The following is an 18387-nucleotide window of genomic DNA, read 5'->3' on the forward strand; positions in this document are numbered from 1 at the left end:
AACAATTGTGTGCCCATGAGAGAGGAACAGTCCTCCTACAATATTTCATGACATTGAATAGGAGCTTTTCTGGTTCATCCTTGTTCCCAATCCTCCTCTTCTTTTATCCAACGACCAAGCAATTGACTGACTTAAATCAGGATGAAACTGGCAGATGTGGAGTGGCATCATGTGCAACTCGAATTATTTCAAGATCTCCCCTCCCCCAACCAAGGCCCAATATCTTAGCCAGCATTTAGTTTTTGATAGGGGCAGAAACAGCTGCTTTTTGTAATGTTTTATTTTCATCAAATAAACTCCTTTAAATGCAACTGGATTTCTTAAATGCTAAACTGGTTACATTGAACCAAGCTATTTTTGATTAAAAATTTATGTATAACTATTTAATTTCAATAGATATAGATGAATTTAAATTCAGAGATGTTATAGTGAGATTAAAGAATGGGCCCACAGATCACTATCCTTTTATTTATATGTAATGCCGGTTGCTTCCATTAATTTAATTTCACCTTTGCACATACAGTTGATTCTTGACACTAAATATGGCCATGAAATGATCCAACCACCTTACACTGGATTCAAAGCTCCTTTAATCAACTGCCTTAACAATAAAGTGATGGCAGCTAATTAGAACAGACTGATAACCAAACATGGCCAGATGATCCTTGTGGAACATTGTGAGATGTTTTTGGTATGCTGTACTTGATGCAGGTGTGGCCCATCCCCTGCGTCTCCACCCCGGCAGGCACCCAAACCATCTTTTGGTTCAACTAGGGATCCAAGATGGAATGTCTCAGTAATTGGATCGTGGATTTCCTCATTTCCAGACTACAATCAATGAGGATTGGTAAGAACATCTCCTCCACAATCTCCATCAGTACTAGAGCACCACTGAGCTGTGTTCTTAGCCCCCACTCTACTCATTTTACACCTATGACTGTGTAGCTCGGTACGACAATAACATCATTTACCTTGGTAGTGGGTTGTATAAAGAATGGTAATTAGTCAGCATACAGGAGGGAGATTGAGAACTTGGCTGAATGGAGCACCAACAATAACCTCACACTAAATGTCACCAAAACTAAGGAGCTGATTGTTGACTTTGGTAAGAGAAAGCTAGAGGTATACAATCCAGTGATTATTGGGGTATCAGAGGTGGAGAGGATGAGCAAATTTAGGTTCTTGGGAGTCACTATCTCAGAGGATCTTTCCTGGACCCAACACACTAATGGCATCATGAAGAAAGCACATCTGCACCTCTACTTCCTCAGGTGTTTGACACCAGAAACCCTGGCAAATTTCTAGATGTGCGGTGGAAAGTGTGCTGACTGGCTGCATCACAGTCTAGTATGGTGACACCAATAGTCCACGAGCATAAAGCATTACAAAACATAGTGGACACAGCCCAGGACATCACAGGCAAATTCTTCTTCACCATTGAGAACATCTATGGAGAGCAGCAGCAATCATCAAGGATCAAACCACCTAGCACATGCACTGTTCTTGCGGCTATCATCAGGAAAGAGGTCTAGGTACCACAAGGCTCACACCATCAGATTCAGGAACAGCTGCTACCCCTCCATCATCCTCAACAACAAATTCAATCAGAGACTCATTTAAGGATCCTTTGCGTGTCATTGTTTTTTTCCTCTCTGAATTGCACTGTTTGTTTACATTCATTATCAGTTTACAGTTCTTTATTTGTTTACATGTATACGCTGTGTACAGTTTATTTTCACTACCAATAAGAGGTAATTCTGCCTTGCCAACAGAAAAAAAATCTTAGTTGTTTGTGACGTCATGCAGTGGCAACAGTAAGATTGAAGTCACCCAGTGTGGTAACTCATGGTGTCACCACCACCACCCCACTTCCATCGACCATCCCGTACCTCGACTATAAAAACCGTAGCAGCAACGAAACACAAGCATGTGCTTGTAGTGTGTGCAGATGAAACCATGTGATTTGAAGTATCTTGAAATTGGTAATAATGACAGCTCTGACCAGAGCACATTCGAAGGTTCAGAAAGTAAAGTTTTAGCCTTGTAGATACTGTATATTGATACATGCAAGATGAGCTTACGAAAATGTTTTTGTTGTTATAACTAACTAAAGGGATTTTTTAAATTTAAAAACTGATAAATTTCAGTTGAAACACGACTCAAAAATTTTATAGACAGTCAGTTTGGTGTCACCCCCTCTGACGGGGTCTACCGGTATGGTCTGCACCCTTGTAGCGATGCCAGTGATGTCATGTATATGCTCTTTGACAATAAATCTGAAATCAGACTTGGACGTTGCCACATTATCTGCATTTTAAGTAAAAGTTCTTCCAAGCAAACACCCTTGATCACAATGGTCAGCATGAATCACCCTGGAGACACTGAGGGACAAGTACTCAATGGATACTGTGGGGTGGCTCCCTGAAAAGATTGTCCAGGTTATCTGCCAGAATGCCTCAACCCCAAAACTCACTAACAAGCATCAGTACCTACCCGAATGGCAGTGAGAGAACCCCTCCCACCCACATCATTCCTTAATATCCAAAAAATATCACCCCCCCCCCCATTCCACATTGCCCATGAAATCTGTGATGGGGAGGAGACAGTCACCCACCTTTTATAGGCTGTGGATTTTAAAAAAGGGTGTGGAGAAGGATGCAGGTGTCCTTGTCACAGTTCATTTCTCAGCAGCAGTGTGTAACAGAGAACTCTCCGATTTACAGGCTGTTCCTGGGGATGCAGAGTCAGATATCCACTTCACTGGAAGATCATCAACTCAGTGAAAGTTGGTCTTCCAGCACAGTGAAGGAATGCTACCAATAGCAGATTCCAGGCTGCAGGTCTATACATTGATGGATGCACTGAAGCTTAGTGCAGCCAATACAAAGGCTTTGTGGAGAAGAATCGGAGTTTAAGGTCCATCCGTGACTGGACATTGAGAGGCTGAGAACAGTTGGGAACCCCTTCACACAACTGAAGTGGAGTCATTCCAGTGGGCCACATCAGTGGCATTGGTGCAATGTAGTTTAATTAATGGTTAATATCGCAATATACAGGAATGAAATTTATATGGGAATATGACAATAAGAAAAAAACTTTAGGCTGTTTTTCTTTATTTTTTGGAAACCAAATTATATTGATTTAGCATTTTTAATTGAACATAAAATGCACAGTGCTTTAAACAAGTATTAGCAGACAAATTATTCTTGCTAACCAGCTCATTTATTCTATTTGTTCCAAGGATGTGGACATTGCTGACAAGCTCAGATTTACTCTCAATCCCTAGTCATCAATGGAAGCCATTTCAGAATCAACCATATTGGTGGACCTGAAGTCACATATGGACCAAACCAAGAAAGAACATGAATTTTCCTTACCCAGAGAACATTAATGAAACATAAACACAGAAACCCAACTTGTCCAAGCTTGTTCTGTTTGCGTGATCCATATCCCTCTAAACCTTTCCTCTTCATGAACCTATTTAGAGGGCTTTTAAATTAAATAACGTCCCCACTTCCACCACTTCCTCTGGCAGCTCTTTCCATATGTCTACCACAGTCTGTGTGAAGAAGGTGTCGCTCAAGTCCCTTTCAAATCTCTCCGCTATCACCTTAAATTTCTGCACTCTCGCTTTTGAATCATCTATGGGGAAAGTGTCATAACGGTTTCACTTATCTATAGTCCTCATGATTCTATAAACCCCTTAGTCTCCTATTCTCAAAAGAAAATAGTCCCAGTCTATTCTCCTCATAATTCAAGTTCCCCATTGATCTTCTCTGCACCATTTCTAACTTAATTACATCTTTCCTACCCCTAGATGACCAAAACAACACATAATACACGGAGTCAGTGGTTCTCAACCTTTATCTTTCCACTCACATACCACTTTAAGTAATGCCTTTGTCATCAGTGCTCTGTGATTAGAAAGGGATTGCTTAAGGTGGTATGTGAATGGGAAGGGAAGGTTGAGAACCACTGCTCCAGACCCCATTGTTACTGAAATATTTTGCTTGAGAAAAATTGCCAGTGGCCCATTTCCTTTGGAGTTATGAAATGGTGTACATAAAGAGTCAATTAGGTATGATTAAAATGGTGGTTTTCAAAATTTTTCTTTCCATCCACATACCACCTTAAGCAATCCCTTACTAATCACAGAGCACCTATAGCATACGGAATACTTAAAGTGGTATGTGAGTGAAAAGAAAAAGGTTGAGAACCACTGCTCTAAGGGCTGTCTCGATGCACTCAATGCCTTGACCAATGAAAACAAGTACGCCAAACATAATTTTCACCATCCTGTCTACCCGCTCTGCCACTTCCACACTCTTCCCCCTGAGAGCAGAGGAGGTTGAAACAAGAGGACACAAGTTGAGGGTAAGGGGGCAAAATTTTAGGAGAAACATTAGAAGATGCTTCTTCACTCAGAGAGTGGTGGCTGAATGGAATAATCTTCCAGAGGAAATAGTTGAGGCAGAGTCAATTCTTTAATTTAAGAGGAAGCTGGATTATATACATGGACAAGAAGGGGTTAGAGGGTTATGGGCGGAGAATAGGCGCGGGGAGCTTGCGGAGTTGTTTGAGTAAACTGGCGCAGACTTGTAGGGCCAAAATGGCCTGTTTCCATGCCATAAACTGTTATATGGTTATAATCTGGTATTAATTGCAGCACTGCCATTGCTGGGGACCCAGGAAGGGCGGAGACACTGCACTCCTGCGGGGTCCAACCGCCAGCCCCATACAGTCTACAGTCAAGATGGTGATGCCTGTGATTGTCAGCAGCTATGAGGGGTTTCTGAATTCAGGGAAGCAGGGGACAGGTACAAGGAACCAGAAAATGGGTAGATAACCCCCTCCTCCATCTGAGAAGGAAAGCAGAAGAAATGACCCATGGGACAGTGACCACGGTGGCAGACTAGTGAGGGTCTCTGAGGCTGAAGGACACACACAAGATATTGGTGACTCAAGGCGAGGAACTCACACAGGCTGCGGGCTGCTGGAGACTGCAGTCAAGGGACTTGTACCAGCCTGCAGATTGCTCGAGACCAGCTGAAGGGGTACTATATATTGGAACCAGGATGTGAGAGGGTGCCAAGAACACTGAAGGGTTCCTAATCGTATCAGAGGTTCGGATCTGGAGTTCAGGTTGCTAATAGTTTGGACTGGACTCCGTGTGGCTGCGGAGGCTGCAGAAGCGGTGAAGGCAAATCCAGAGGGATTCGCTGACTCGGTGGGGGAAAAAAGAACTCTCTTTTGCTTCTCTCTCTGAATGTAAGAGATGCTTCAGGCAATTTCTGCTGATGGCAAATCTTTTGCCTTACAGCAGGCAAAAGGCAATCTCATGTAATATGACACTTTTTATTACATGACAATAAATTGAATGTTGAATCTTTGAATTTTGAACATCTTGAAGTTTTAGAGTTCATAAAATGATCATATGATATCCAGATTGTGCAGAGGAGAAAGTCTAAAATTAATATTTAAAATTTACAAACAACCTTTGAAGGTATGTGACATTGTACAAAATAAAGATCAAAAATTGTTGTGATGTATTGCCCGTCCCCAATACTAACTCCTCCTTCTCCAGGATCCCTAATAAAAGTAGTATCGCCCAATCCCCTCCCTCAGTATTGCCTTGGGATCGGGCCAACAGCATGCAAGATATGACTCCAAGTTTATAGTTATTAAAGCCTATTAATCTTCTGGTTTGTCGGGTCTAATTGATAGTGCTACGGATTTCAGATTCAGTTCTATTGTCAGAGTACATACATGTCAGTACATATGTTCCGGACATTCTTTTTCCTGCAAGTGAGGCAGAATTACTACTTATTGGTAGTGCAAAAAAAAACTATACATGGCATACACATGTAAACAGATAAAGAAATGTAACAAACTGACTATGCAATTCAGAGAGAATTTTTTTTTTTAAATCAATAAGGTACAAAAGTATTAGAAATTTTTTTATGGAAAGGTAAAATGGTTAGAGTATCTTTGGAAAAATTAATTTGGAAATTCGAATTAGGTGGTTTACAAAGGAAGTGGTCAGGAAAAAAAGAAACATGAAACAAAATAATAAAGGAAGAAACAGCCTAATCATATCTCAAGAAGTAAGTTTGTTTGTTTTTTAAAATGAGCTCCCGGTGTAAGAAAACAAATGGTCAAGGAAATTGAAGACGCATAGGTCTTCCCAACTCTCTCCTAACTCCACAACTGCTACATCGCTTTAGAACATTGCAAATTTCTACACATTAATGGAGTTGAAAGAGAAAGCAGGTCATTACAGGTGAAAAGGATTAAAATGTTGATTTGATCACTGAATTCTCTTCATATTTTCTTTCAAGTGATAAAGACAAATACTTCCTGGTAAAAGTATCTTCTGATTCTGCATTTTTTTTTGGAGTTTTATAGAAATCTTACTTTAAAAAAAACTCTGAAACACAAATATAATTAAACAATCGATGCAAAAAATATGTTTCACTGTGAATGAAATACATTCTTCATCCACAATTCAGAGACTATTGTCATATATCAAGCAAAACTTTCATTTTCATTAACAGATCAGAAAGATCTGATACAATCAGGTCTAATAGAAAGGTAACAGGGCACAATCTACAATGTTTATTGATTTCATCTTGAAATTAGATTGCATCCCCCTGTGTTTAATAAGAATTGCAAACAGAATTTAAGCGTGCTGCACTCTGATGAGCCCAGCTCAATGCTAACTCACTCTGATTAGATTAAGTGAATATGAATTGTTTTAGGACTATGTAATTAAAATAATATGTTGAGGATTATCTAGTTCATTACAGACCATAGATGCTATCTGAAAAGATGGGTAACTGGATGTCAGACTTCTAATTTCATTGGGATATCTTTGAGAAAATGTAGCAAAAGAATACTTAAATAAAAAGAAAATAAACCATATGCAAAATTTACATTCTACCACATTATGTATTGAATATCTGATTGTTTGTAAAGCCACATGTACTCACGTATTTTTCATTGTATGAAAACCAAAGAATAATAAATACAAATATTTAGATTTTGCATTGTCAGAAAATTCTGGATTATTAATATCTATTAATACCAAGTAATTAACTTTCCTCAGAGGAAAGCTCTAACTAAATAACCCATGAGGTGCTTTTGTTTTGATCAGAAAGTTGTCCAACATATAATTACTGATAGGTGTAGGTACCTGTAGTCAAACAAATGTGTCGATTCTTACCAAGTACATTCCACTTACCCTAGACAGAGTTTTTAGACTCGGCAATATTCCAGACTTGGCTCTGAAGTTATGGGTGTCAGTATACAATACTATGCACTTTATCAGCATGTAACACTGATAAGCCTCCAACTATTTTCCAGCTCTCACCACCCTTGCTCTTAATTATAGCATCATTATCTGCAGCTGAATGCAAATATTTCAGTCCTTCGTGAGAAATGTAACATCCAAATTGCACTGATAAATCAAGAAGGTTGGTGATATTTTTAAAAAAATCCCAAAGAGGACAATGGATCTCAGACCGGACAAAGTATCTTCAATCTGAAACATTACTCAGCATTCTTTTCAACAGCTGTTGACTGACCTACTGAGTATATCCAGGATTTTCCATTATTATTGTTTCAGATCTCCAGCTGCAAAAGGCCTACTTGATACCCTCTAAATAACTACTTGAAGTTAACTACTAAACAACTGACAGGTGCAAATGTAATTTTTATCTAAAAGCCAAAAGGCATACTGGTATGTTTCATCCTGAATATTATACTCCATCAAACTCCAACAGCTGATGAAGTTAAAATCATCTGTGCCACAAGCTTAGAGATAATTACACAGAGGCTCAAGGTGCATGTCGTCAGCATTTGTTTCCACAATGGTAGAAATTATGAAGCCAATATAAAATTAAATTACACCTAATATCATACTGATAAAATACAGAAGTTTGAATGACTCGTTGGACCACTCAAACAATCCAGTAGATTCATGCTTACAGTCACCATTACTGAAGTTAGCATTTTTTAAAAATATTAAATAACTGAATTTAAATTTCACAGGTACTGTGATGGGATTTGCAATCAAGTTTAAGATTCAGATCTCTACATTGCTGCTCTGGAAACTCACAAATGCATCACCATTCCTAACACCTATTTGCATCTCTCTGTAGGATCCTTCTGGAACGTCATATCTCGATCGCCTCCAAACACCAGCTGATCAGGTTTAGAATCTGTACTAATGTAAAGTTCAATGAAAGAATCTGATGAAAGGTCATCAACCCAAAAAGTTAACAGTCTGTCTTCCTCTACCACGTTTTTGTTTCCTATTTCAGCTTGTCAATTTGCCTTCCTACTGAGTAGGAAACCAAAGAATAAACATCTAACAATGTTATGTGGTTATGTTTGGCAGAATCCCTACATCCCTGGTCTTGCCTGGTTTCCTGCAATAGTCACACCTCACTGCAAACATCATTGATGTCATGCCTTACCTGATTTCCCCCCATGCCGTGGCAATTGAAGATGCCCACCTTTTCATTTTCTTTCCGCCCCATGTTATCCAGGCACTGGTTTGTATCAACATTTCTAATCTGAAAACAATCAAGTAATATGAGTTAGAATGAAAACACAGTTATTTTGCAAACACTGGAAAGTCACAGTACCTAAAAGTGAAAATTCATATTTTATTTGTTCTGCTACGTAAAAATACAAAATTCAAGAATAAGTACAAGAAATTCTTTGCATTGAGTCATTAAAATGTGGGTTCAAATGTCAATCTAAGCAATCAATACCTTTATAAAAGAACAACAATTATATTTAACATTTATTTTTATAGAAAAATAATATGCCATGTGGAATCCATTGAGTTCTGAATTCATTTTTGGATGTTTGAAATCACACTGACTGCCTTTCTCTTTGTCTTAGCACAAGATCAGAGGTATAAAATCATTATGGCACATGATGTAAGTGACTGATCAACTGAATCAATGTCAGCTCCCAGTACAGCAATACTTCAGCCTCATTTCTGTCCCAAGCACCTTTTGAAAGCATTGATCACACATCGTGAATTCCACATCCCATCTACTTGGAGGTAATAAAAGCTTCTCTCTTTGTACCTCATTGAAAACAGTTGTGATCATGTACATCTCTGCCAAATCTCTCTTAACTTTCTTTGTCCAAAGGAGAACAGTCTCAGTTTCTCAAATCTAATTTATCATTAAAAGTTCTCATCCTGAGAAACAATCCAGTAAATCTTTTCTGCAATATCCTTTAATATTTCTGAAAATATGCTGACTAGAATTGGATGGAGTTCTTTGTGGTCTAACTAATGTTTTGTTGGGATTTATTATTACCTCCCTGATTTTTACTCTTTGCACCCATTTGCAAATGTAAACAACCTATTTGCTTTACGAATCATAGCCACAATATACTTCCGGTTTAAAGTATCATGCAAATGGACACCCAATGTTATCTGGTCTACCTTATTTCTCCATACTCTCTGAGGTATACTACTAATTTACTGGTCAAGTTTTAATTGATACCTATGTCTATGCTTTAAACATTGCAGTGGCTATGCAATAAAAATCTGAAAAGGAATCTAATGGGAATGACAAATACCTGCACACCCTTCCGCACCTCATTGCCTCAGATACTAAGCACTGCTCAGAATGTGTTTTCCATAATGTTAAATTTGACCTTGTCTGGTTGCCTGTCTCCTCACCTGTACCCAGAAAGGATGGAAATATTAGGTCAAGTCTTGCAGTCTCCTTCAGCCTTCAAGCAATGCAGTTGTTTACTTTAAGGCAAGCCAGGCCTTCTAGTGCCTCCTTAACAATTTCCATCTAATCCACAAACTTCACTATCTCTCTTTCCACTGAGCTTCAGGCAGTATTATTTTCTTTAGTAAAGTCTTTTATATAGAGAACTCATTTTGTATTCCATCTATGCCTTAAAGGAGATTTTATTCATTAATAAAGTGCTAGTCAACCCAAAATTTGGTACATACCTAATTTTGCAGGTGTCAAAATAATTGATATTAAAAGGGGAGAAAATGCCACTGTGTATATTTAAGAGGGAAATGTTTATATGTATTTTGATTGATATGGTTCACAGTGTGAAAAATTTAAAACAAAAATTAAAATTGATATTGTTAAATGTCTTAAAATTTTACCTTAAAATTTTATCTATAGATGATATTATCTCATCCATGCTGATAATTATTATTTCCTTTACGAGGTGGTCCTGCTATCATGTGTCAATCTTTCTCCAGCTTCTTTTATTCACTCTTCCTTCACATATTTTTTTATTTCTTTTCCTTCCGTGGTATCATGTGTCTAACATCATCTTTTGCTCACCATTCCATCACATATCACCAGTGGTGGGTTAACTGCCACCTGGGCCCTCAGATGAGTTTTAGTAAGGCCCCACTGACCTTGCGCCCTTGCCCCCACCCTTTGTTGAATAAAGTGAAATTGTTCTATTTATTCGCTTTTGGGCAGGTTGCCCTCACATATTCTAAAGTTATCTGCCTGGTACATGCTGATGTTTGGTTGGAGGAGGGGAGGAGAAACTTCATTAAAATCAAATAGAGCTTTACCTTGCAAAAGCCAAATGCTAGCCCCAAATAATGTGAACAGTCTGTTAGTTACAAATCAGTTCTAAAAAAAAGGCCTGACACAAAATAACACAGGAGAAGGAAGATACTTTTTTTAAAAAAGTAAACTGCCCACGAGCAACAGTACATGAGCCGACCTCAGTCTCACAAACGCTTAAAAACTCGAGCATTGACCGACAGGTAGCATTGGGACCAGCAGAGCCTGAATTGATAGCTGGGACCGAGACCCCACTACTGATTGACGGGTGAGTGCGGTACTTCCGCGAACCTTGATTGACGAGTGGAGCCAGGATTGACAAGTGGTTACAGTAGTGTACCGGTGGTTGTGACGGGCCACTCTGGGTCCCTAGGCTTCAGCCTGGCCAGTCTAATGATTAATCCAACACTGCATCAATTGAAGAGTAAAAAAAAACTCAGAGAGGACTGGTGACAGTAAGTGCAATACATAAATGTGCTGGAGAAACTCCACAGGACTCGCAGCATCCATAGGAAGTAAAGGGTGACCAGCGATTTGGACCTGACTGTCTGACCTGCTGGGTTTCTCCAACACATTTGCATATTCCACTCGACCCCAGAATCTGCAGATTTTCTTGTTTAACTCTGGTATTAGTAGGTGCCCCTTTTTTTTAAAGTGAGATCTGCAGAATGATTGATGTGACCACAAAATCCAGGCTTTATTTTTAAACTAATGCACCAATTAATTAAAAAACATGGCCAGGAATAAGTAAAATCAGACCAGAATAATATTAGCACACTTTTTAATTTTTAAAAATTTTAACTATATGCTTATTATTACTTGAAACAAGCTAACTTTGATTCCTAAAGTGAAAGGAAATCACCCAAAATTCGTACCTCACCAAGTAAGTAGTAATGCCTTGGGATCTGGGAGTCTGGATAAACATTTTCCAAATACCACGAGAAAGATTTACACTTCAGTCTTTCCCTCAGGCGCCTTCTGGCTGACACATCTCCATAATCCACCTTAACAACACCTGGAGTTGCAAAGACACAGATGGCATCAATGGACTGAAATCAATTTAAAATTGTTACTCTTACTGAGGGTGACCTGCCACTTTGCCTCAGTGTAGTCAGGAAGAAATATACAAAACCTGTTAAGTTCGAGGGAGATAAAACCAAACAGTAATTTGGTTTGAGACGTGAATTCACAGAGTAAAAATAAACATACCAACACCAAAATATGAAACTCAAGAGATGAAACACCTGACCCTTTGGCGCTTCCTGTCCCACCAGCCAGGGATGCAAAAGAGCCACTGGAGGTAAAGCCAATAAAATCCAATCTAATGTATTGTGTTTGGTGTTAAGAATATGTCTCCTCTACATTGGAGAAACCAACCACACCTGTATATCTTCTTGAGTATGTGTGTTCAGTCCACAAACCAATCCTAAACTTCCTGACCTAATTTTCTCTTATGGGCTCGTGTAACAGAAATGATCTGGTTTCAGATTTATTGTCAAAGTACATACGAGACATCACATACAACCCTGGGATTCTTTTTCCTGCGGGCCAGGCAGAATGGCCACTTATTGGGAGTCGCCCCAAAAAATGTACGCAATGTACATATGTAAAGAAATGTAAACAACTGTCTGTGCAATATAGAGGGGGGAAAAAAAACCAATAAAGTACAAAAGTAAAAATAATATGTGGCTTTATCAGGTGGGAGCTGGCACCCTGGCACTGCAAAGCAAACTTGTGGAGCAGAACCATATTTTTTGCCTGGGGTGCTAGCAACTTTCGGGATTCACTAACAACTTCTACATCATGTGACTCATTTTCACAATCCATATCACAACTGATCAATCAGTCTATAATGTAGGCTCAGATTTTCTCTCTCCATTAGCGTGGCTGGTCATGTCCTGCAGCTCTGCTTTTCGCATTTGTTTACATTCCTTTGTTTCTGCACTCTATAACTGCAACACTTCCGAGTTTTTATGCTTTGTTCAGGTTCTAACTCTCCCCCGTCAAGCCAGCCAGTGGATGAGTTCATTTCTAGTCTGCCTGCATTTGGTTCATACTTTGAGGAAGGCCTCAATCTTTGTGAGATAAACTACACAGTTTGAACCTGTTGTGTTTCTCTAGTTTTTACTTCTATCACAGTGTCGGCAGACTTTCGTGTTTTACATTTCCAGTGAATTGCTCAGGCACTGCCCTGGCGAGTACCCAGGCAGCTGTGACTCATAGTGGAGACAAGGAGAAAGCAGATGCTGGAATATGGATCAACCCACATGAAGAGTTCCTGCTCACAACATTGACAATTATCCTTTTCATCCATTGATGCTCCTCGACCGGCTAGGTTTCTCCAGCAGATTGTGCGTGGCCACTCACACTTAGTGGGTTCACTCTGAAGCTAGGGTTTGGGCCCATTTCTAATGGTTACACTCCAAAGTCAACCCCATCTTCCCCACTGCAAATCTGCAGCCTTCCAACCGGTCATGATGCAGGCACTGGAGGAGGATAGACACACAAGGAGAGTGCAGATGCTGGAATCGGAAACCAAACCCAATCGGCTGGAGGAACTCAGCAGGTCATGGAGCATCTGGGGAAGAAAAAGAACAGTCAGTTTTGAGGCAATACTCTTCATCATGACAGGCCCACAGAAGGTGGGTTCCAAAGAAATGCACAGAGTGAGTGGTCAATGACTTTTTGGTGCTGCCATGTTTGGAAGAATGATTTCAACCAGTGGTTTTTGACCACCATCCAAATCAGCATACAGATCCATGTGAAATCGTGTATAAAAAAAATCCTGTTTCACATGGATCTACTAGAAGCCAGATGAGAAGGTAATATGTGTACCCCACTATGGAAAATAGATTGTGCTGGCCAGTAGATGTGATTTATATCAGGGTCACATAAAAAGATCAGCAATAAGAGAGGATAGGATGAGAATGGAATGGGCATCTAGAACAATTTATTAAGATTCAATGTTCCCCGAATGCCTGGCCCGAAATGGATTCCAGGCAATCATGATCTGCTATGGTGCTGATATATCCAACATCACAAGAGTCCCCTTCATAGCTGTTAAGTAGCATGTCTCTAGCCTTTCTCATCTCCCTTACTGAAGCCAAGTCTCAGCCACATTGTTTCCCACTCTTGATTCCAGAGAACATCTTCCTCAACACCTCATCTCGAAAGGGCTTCATGATGAGTGCTCTTCTTCCTGTACTCATCCTCCTCCCAATTTTAGTACATCAATTTTTGGAGCTCGATCTTCATTATTCAGATTAATTAAAAACCAACTGCGCCAGTAAAGTAGCTAATTTAAGGATGAAACCCACATGTTTAGCTACAACACATCCAGAGAGCTGTAGAAACATCTAAATGCAAAATTCCACACCTCTGACAACCAGTTCCCCTTCCAATCAATCACCAGCAAGTTGTCAAATAAATGATGTTTTCAAACAGTTCAGTTTGGACAGTGATTAGGAATTATTCCTGACATTAAGTATCAGTTCATGGTGACAGATGAAGAGAAGGAATTTGTTGAATTACTGAGGTCAAATTTGACAGTTCTGGTGTTAAATTAGGACTGTAATAAATGTTCTCATTCTGCTTACTTGTGACATCATACAACCATACCAGTTTTCTGGATGGCACAAATTATGCTAAAATTTTGCATACTAGGGTACATGGTTATCGTAGGGGGCGGCATGGTTAGCATAGCGGATAGCACAACACTGTTACAGTGCCAGTGATTAGGACCAGGGTTCGAATCCCTCACTGTCTGTAAGGAGTTTGTATGTTCTCCCCATGTCTGCGCAAGAGTGCTCTGGTTTCCTCCCATCGTTCAAAACATACCAGGGGTTGTAGATTAATTGGATGGAACAGGCTCATGGGCCGAAAGGGCCTGTTGCCATGCTGTATGTCTAAATTAAAAAAGGAAAATAAAGAAAACTAATTATAATGCAAGAATTGATTGCAAGTTGTTACCTAACATTCCAGAATAATGGCCCTTATCTTTTTGTGCTCTGCTTTCATAAATACTCCCCGACTCATGACCTATGTGACTTACAACCAACCGCACATGACTGAATTTTTTTAAAAATTAAAAATATATAAAATTTACTCGGTTTATGTTGCATTTCACAAACTATAACAGGGATACAGGGCATGTAAGAGCAAAAATGTGCATACTTACCTTGTAAGTTGGTGTTCCGGGGTCTGGGTGCTGCGATCTTGATTCTCGTGCAAATGCATGAGTCTTTGGTAAGCGCATGCACGGTGGGTTCACGTATTGGAGTTCGGTTGGTGCATGCACGAGATTTAAGGATGCGATTTCAATAACGTCAGAATGCTTAAATCTCCCACATGCGCTATCTGAACTCTAATACATGAACCCACCGAGAGCTCGCACATGCGCACAGGAGTCAAGACGGCCATACCCAGCCCTGCAATGCCGGCTAACAATGTAAGCATGGACCAGAATGTGGAAAGATTCACCAAGGTTGATCAACAAATTCAGGAAGCTTTAAGTTGTTATCATCAAATGTACGATGAAAAAAAAAAGGTTTAATTAAAAAGTTTGTTTTAAGACTTTCGTACTTCACACGTACGGGCACAATTCTGACTTGCGTCCATTCCAATATATGACCAAACATCTGGTCCTCATTACAGTTGTAAGTTGGGGACTATAGGTACATACTATGAAATAATCATCAGTGCCCCTTTAAATACATGAAAAATTCTATGATAACTGGGTACAATTACATGTCCAAACCCACTGCTCATGAACCAGTCCAGAAGGAGTCCACATTTTTGGATGTCACTTCAGAGCACAAGTGAGACAGTGAAGGATCCCTGATTTCAAAGTAAATAACCATATAACCATTTACAGAGGCCATGTTGGCCTTTCAAGTCCGCACCGGTTCACTTGAACAACTCCACTAGCTCAATCCTCTCGCTCTCTGTCGATATCCCTCCAACCCCCTCACCTCCATGTACACATCCAACCTTCTCTTAAATGACAGAAGGGACCCTGCCGCAATTATCTCATTCGGAAGAACATTCTATTCTGCCACCAGTCTCTGAGTGAAAAAGCATCCTCTAATATTTCTCCTAAAGTTTTGCCCTCTTACCTTTAACTCATGCCCTCTTATTCCAACCGTCCCTGCCCTTATAATTTTAATATGCATGCATGTATTTTCTTGCCATATGTTGAATCAAAATTATGTACAACTGAGCAAAGTTCTAATTGTCTTAGACAACATTCCCTTCAAACAAATTAGCTGTCTGTGGAGTCCAGCTTGGAACCATTAATACCCAGAGTTCCAACTTCAACTTAATTAATTCATTTTACTTTTTCTAGCCAAAATGAATTGGTTATCTGAACAGCATAAACTGTTCTAAATGAACATCTATTGCTTAAATAAAAGAGGTAGATCAAGGCAGTTAATGCTAATTAAGAGGTTCAAATTAAGCTGCATACAATCAGTTTGAAATAACAGATACATTTAATGTAATGAAAACAAACTGAATCCAAGGTCAGAAGTTGAAGGCAAAACCACTTTCTAAATAATTTAAATCTTTAATTCTCAAATATGGTCTGATGAAACTGAGCTGTAACCACTTCAATATTGCAAAATTGTAATATTCAAAGCTGAACAGAGCAGCCGATATTGCCCCTGACCAAGGCTCTGTGTAACTGAATCAACACTTGCTCTGAATTCCTCGCTGTTTAAGCTAATGATCTATGGGCCATTACACTTTCCAACTTGCTATATGTAATATTTCCATTACATCCTTAAAGATCAAGTCAAAGAAGTGAAACTCAAGCGCAACAATCCCAATATTAGGATGGAGGGATATCGAGACTAATAGGACGTGGCGGCTTCTGATAAAAGGAATAGATAGACTAGACATAAACAGACTCATTCCCCTGAGGGCAGGGAAGGTTGGAACAAGAGGCCATGAGTTAAGGGTAAGAGGGCAAAACTTTAGTGGAAATATTCGAGGATGCTTCTTCACTCAGAGAGTGGTGGCAGAATGGAATGATCTTCCGAATGAGATAGTTGCGGCAGGGCCCCTTCTATCATTTAAGAGAAGGTTGGATGTGTACATGGAGGTGAGGGGGTTGGAGGGATATTGGTGGAGAGCGGGAGGATTGAGCTAGTGGAGTTCTAGTGAACCGGTGCGGACTCGAAAGGCCGACATGGCCTGTTTCCGCCTCTGTAAATGGTTATATGGTTATATTATACAACTTGGCAGCAACATTCTTTTATTCTGACACCATCATGCCGTTTGCCAAATTATACAGTATATGCTGCACCAAATTTATGAACAGCTGTTAAAGGACAAGAGCTGTCCTACCTCCTGTTCTTGTGAACCCTCTATCTTCATGTAGACTTATGGAAAATGTGCAAACTGGGATTACCACTACAACCATGGGGGTCACAAGGAACGCCATGGGTTCCTCAAAATGCTATGCCTTCATGTTCATGCTGTACTCTCCAGAGAGAGCATCCACTTTATCATCTGCTGGATTATCACAATCTGACTGTTTTAGCAACAATGGTAATGTAATTTAATTTCCAGAAGAAATAGGAAAATTGTACATTGATGGAGATAATACTTGTCAAGCTCCTTGAGTCTTGACAGTGGAATTTTGACTTTCTCTGAATTCACCAGTCCCTGAAATGGCGTTCAGAAAATTCCTGTTTACACAGGCCTGCTGAAGGACTCCTTCCATAACACTCTCCCACAATTGAGCCCTTAATGCCATTACTTCACGTGGTGAAACCTTTCAGAATGTATCTGTCTGGAGTTGGCAACAACAGACATATCAGAGCCAGTACCTTTGTTACTCTGTCCCTAAATTCTGAACCAACACAAGTTCTGGTAAAACCTTGCTAACCTGAAATATTAATGGTCTCTATCACCTCAGATCCCTGCAACCAACTGAGCACTTTCACCATTTCTGATTACCAAAGTGATAGGTTTAAGTAAGACCATTCTCAAAGGCAAACTCCTAGCAAATTTTCCTCTCGCAATATCAGGCATTTATCCACAATCTTTGAACTTCAGCTTCCTAATTGAAATCCCATTCTCTGTCAGCTGACTATTCCTTTTAGGTTTCTTAAAGAATAAGGAATGTCCCGATATTGCGCTATCATTGAAAAGTCCACATTTACAAAGAAAAGCAAACATTTAAATTTAGCCCATTTACAGATTTACAATTATGGTTCAAAATCTGTGATACATGTGCAGGTCATATAGGATACAAAGGAGGCATGCATTTGTTTTCATTAACATTTCGTGCAAGATATTGAGCAAAATAGATTATAAGAAATAAAATTGTGATCGTCTGCAGAATAAATTTCCAGTGAAAACTTACAAATTCAATTGGCTTCAGTATCATCTGTACATTGTAAGATGTAAGCTTTCACATCAGCTTCAAAACTTCCATTTAATCAGCTGTGTCACCCATGAGTGCATCAGAGAAAATGTGGAGGCAGATAGGAAACAAAGTGGTAATTCTAACAGCATGAACCTAAACATACACGATTATGATCAGGTCTGCTTTACTTAGCATCTCTCAGTGTGAATGTGGCATTTGAACCAGTGAAAAATAAGATTTGAGTTTGTGTTCATTTCACCTTGAGTTGCCATGATTTGCTCCAATCAATAATCCCCATCTTATCCGAGGACTGCTACCGACAAAGGAATTGGGTGAAGTACCATATGCACACTGGGAGAGGTCAGACCAATCCAAAACATATTTTGTTTAAGTCATGCTGGAAAAACTGAAAAGTTCTGGTCTAACTAGCATGACAAA

The 18387-nt window shown here is 39.5% G+C and overlaps 1 protein-coding gene across 5 annotated transcripts in view; it reads right to left on the reverse strand.

The window, feature by feature from the left end:
• The window catches only part of galnt13 (polypeptide N-acetylgalactosaminyltransferase 13), a 256909-nt gene that overhangs the window by 42881 nt on the left and 195641 nt on the right, over nucleotides 1–18387 (reverse strand). For 4 of the 5 annotated variants that reach the window (XR_011356763.1, XM_069935526.1, XM_069935525.1 and 1 more), the window contains 2 exons: nucleotides 11453–11592; nucleotides 8478–8576 (listed from right to left, as the gene is read on the reverse strand). Coding sequence is in view for 4 of the 5 variants with exons in the window: in XM_069935526.1 (XP_069791627.1) it covers nucleotides 8478–8576; nucleotides 11453–11592 (239 nt within the window). In the remaining variant the exon portion in view is untranslated. The remainder of the gene's footprint in view (nucleotides 1–8477; nucleotides 8577–11452; nucleotides 11593–18387) is intronic. The other variant, XM_069935524.1, reaches the window with a different exon arrangement.

Source organism: Narcine bancroftii, chromosome 4, assembly GCF_036971445.1.
Source record: "Narcine bancroftii isolate sNarBan1 chromosome 4, sNarBan1.hap1, whole genome shotgun sequence".
Classification (NCBI taxonomy): Eukaryota; Metazoa; Chordata; class Chondrichthyes; order Torpediniformes; family Narcinidae; genus Narcine; species Narcine bancroftii.